General features: G+C 62.8%; 1 protein-coding gene across 1 annotated transcript in view; it reads left to right on the top strand.

Annotated features, from left to right (window-relative positions):
• The first annotated feature begins 254 nt into the window (after positions 1 to 254).
• The window catches only part of CYHR1 (cysteine and histidine rich 1), a 14813-nt gene continuing 12058 nt past the window's right edge, over positions 255 to 3009 (top strand). Inside the window, exons 1-2 of the mRNA XM_002922065.3 lie at positions 255 to 884; positions 1099 to 1251. Coding sequence (XP_002922111.1) covers positions 792 to 884; positions 1099 to 1251 — 246 coding nt within the window. The 5' untranslated portion in view covers positions 255 to 791. The remainder of the gene's footprint in view (positions 885 to 1098; positions 1252 to 3009) is intronic.

Below are 3009 nucleotides of genomic sequence, written 5' to 3'. Positions count from 1 at the left end.
CCCTCTCTGCCCCGCCCACACCCTTCACAGCCCTTTCTCTCCCTTCATAGCTCCGCCCACAACCCTCCCCTTTTACGGGCCCTTCCTTTCACAGCCCCTCCCCTCACCACAGATCGCTCCAAACCACTTGGGTATCCTACCGTAATCTTGGGACAGAGCTCCCTCCTCCTAGTCCTGTCTCCGCCCTCACGACCTTGTCTGGCTCTCCTAGAACGCCCCCTTCGCCCAGGCCCCGCCCCCCTACCGCTCTAGCCTCCGCTCCTCTCGTTGGTTAGCGCCAGGCCAACGCGGGGCTTGAGCTGGAGACCCGGCAGCAGCGGACGAGCGGACTGGCAGGCGGCGGGGGGGGCGACTCCGGCCTACAGCTCGCCGCTGCGTCGGGGTTTCGCCGCTCAGCTGAGGGCCTGCGCCGTAGCTCCTTCCAGGCCAGGGTCCGAAGACGGCTCCCGAGCGCCGGAATCAGGTCGAGTGGGCCTGCGCGCGACTCTCCCCGAGGCCCGGCACCCCCACTTGGATTCCAGGGCCCCAGAACTCACGCCCACCCAGGTCAGGTTCGCTGTCTCCCTTCTTTTCCTGGCCTAACTAGGTTCTTCCCCACAGTTGCGTCCAGTGGTCCCAGGGCTCCGGAAAGTTTCGGATGAGCCTATCCCAACACTTAGAAATGGGGCTCTGGAACCTGGGACTCCAGGAGAGCTGCCTTTAGGGCTCCTGGGCGCCGGCTTCTGCGTTTTCTTCCTTTCCAAAGTTTTGGATCCCCTTCCTGTTTCACATTCGCTACCACCCGAGGTGCAATGGCCCCCAGGCCTTGGAGCGAGTGGAGCACGACCCTGTCCCACCTGGCACTGGGAGCGGTGTCTCTGCGTGCAGCCGTGAGCAGTGCCCAGGTGAGTACACTGCGGTGGGGCAGGGGTGTGTCCGACTCCCAAACCGCAAGGACCGGGATTAGGTCCAGTTCCCCCAGTCAGGGAGAGGGCGTGGGAGATTGAGTCTGAGGACCAGGGTTGCATGAGACACCCCCCCACCGGCCCCAGACCTTTCCCTGCTTAAAGGAAGGTCCTGGCCTCTTTTTCCCCACATCTCCTACCCTTGTGCTGACAGGCAAGTCGAGGGGCCGCTGCTGGCTTCCTGCTCCAGGCCTTGGCCTCTGCCACCATGCTGACCCCAGGGCTGGGCACAGATGAAGACTGTCTTGCTGGAGCCTGGGTGGCCACTGTCATTGGTCTGCCCCTTCTGGCCTTCGATTTCCACTGGGTGAATGGGGACCGTTCCTCTGCCAACCTGCTCCTGGGAGGAGGGATGGTGCTGGCAGTGGCTGGTGACCACCTTGGTGCTGAGGGCCGCTCTGTGGCTGGTCAGGCAGTAGTGCTGGTGGTTGCAGTAACCATCCTCATTGTGGCCGTTTTTACAACCAACACTTACGGAATGTGGGGGGGCGCAATGTTGGGTGCTGCAGGCCTCCTGAGCCGGCTGGAGGAAGAGAGACTGCTGCTGCTACCAAAGGAGGACATCTGTCGCTGGGCCCTGGCCGCAGGCAGTTGGGCCTACCACCGAGCCCTGCACACACAGTGCCTACAGTGGGAGTGATGTTTGGAGACAGCAAGGTGGGGCTTCTGCCCTGGCTACCACCTTCCCCTCCCACAGGCCTGCTCCTGTGGGCCTCCTCCCTAGGATGGACTCTCTTGCCTCCCAAAGAGAGCTTGCTACAGGATGATACCTTGGTCAGGAGGTTGAGTCTGGGCACTGCCCTCCTCTGGCTGAGTGTGGGCACTCACCTAGACCAAAATGAAGAAAATGGGGTCCCAGGCACATTTTGGGGCTGATGCTGGGCAGGCATTGGTTTTGGATCTAGAGAGAGGCTTGGTCTCCAATAAATCTTAGGGATACAGCAGGAATATGGAATCTGCCCATTCTTGAAAGGGATCGAGGGGTCCAGTGAGCTTTCTAAATCTCCAGCACAGCAACTGCTTTCCTTGTGCAAAAATTGGGTGTACCGGAACTAGCCCTGGGGCCTCGCTCAGCCTGACCTCCTAATGGCACCCTTGTCAGGAGGGCCCCTAGACTGAGACCCAGTCCTGGGGTCTGCGACATGGTGGAGCTCTGAATATCTTTGCACAACCTGGCAGGTGGTCCCCTGGGACAGTGACCTTCACCTGCTGCCGGTTGGGGTGGGGAAAGGAGAGGACTGTACTACATCTGTATTACAGCTGTCCTCAGAAATGCACATTCCCTCTCAGAGCTGACTTGACACGTACTCATTTGCCTTCTGGTCTGTGCAAGGCAAGTCCTGATTTCCAAGACCCTCACTTTCCTCAGTGGACCCCTCTTCAGTTTCCAACCCGGGCATTAGGCAGGACGGTGGTTTAAATTCGGGGTCTGGAGCCCTTTCTCGGGGAGTACCTATGCTTGGGTGCTGTGGAAGCACACCTGGTCCCACACAAGAGGGACAGAGTGGCCGGCAAGGTTTCTTTCCCCGGCGTGCACGCAAACCTGAGTGTTTGAGGACAAAGGCGCAAGCACACCCCGACGTGGGGGTCCAGGGATGCCCACCATCCGGATGGCCCTCGGCTTGTGGGCCGCACCCTAGATGGACCGGAAGCGGCGCGCACGCCCCCAACCCCGGGATTTCCCCGCCCCGGGCGCGCGCCCCTCCACAGGTCGCCCTGGGCCCCGCCCCCTTCCTGCCCACTTTCTGCAGGGGCGGGCCCTCGGGCGTCCTTGCGCGCCCATTGGGTCTGACGGACGTGCCGTCTAGCGCTGAACGGCGCTCCCATTGGTCCCGCACGGTCACGTGACTGGGAGACCGAGGGGGCGGTGGCGGCGGCAGGGGGTGCGCGCAGCGAAAACAAAGATGGCGGCCGCGCCGGGGTCGGTGGCCGCGGCGGCTTCGAGGCGACGCGCGGGCCGGACCCACTGAGGCGGCGGCGCAGGGAGTGGGGTTGCGGGGTCGCAGCGGCAGCGAGAGGGCGGCGGGAGCGCGCGGCGCCCCTAACCTCCAGCCGGCGGGTGCGC

The sequence above is a fragment of the Ailuropoda melanoleuca genome, chromosome 9 (genome assembly GCF_002007445.2).
Source record: "Ailuropoda melanoleuca isolate Jingjing chromosome 9, ASM200744v2, whole genome shotgun sequence".
Classification (NCBI taxonomy): Eukaryota; Metazoa; Chordata; class Mammalia; order Carnivora; family Ursidae; genus Ailuropoda; species Ailuropoda melanoleuca.
Note: the sequence above shows the minus strand (reverse complement) of the source record. Positions and strands in the feature narration are given on the sequence as shown.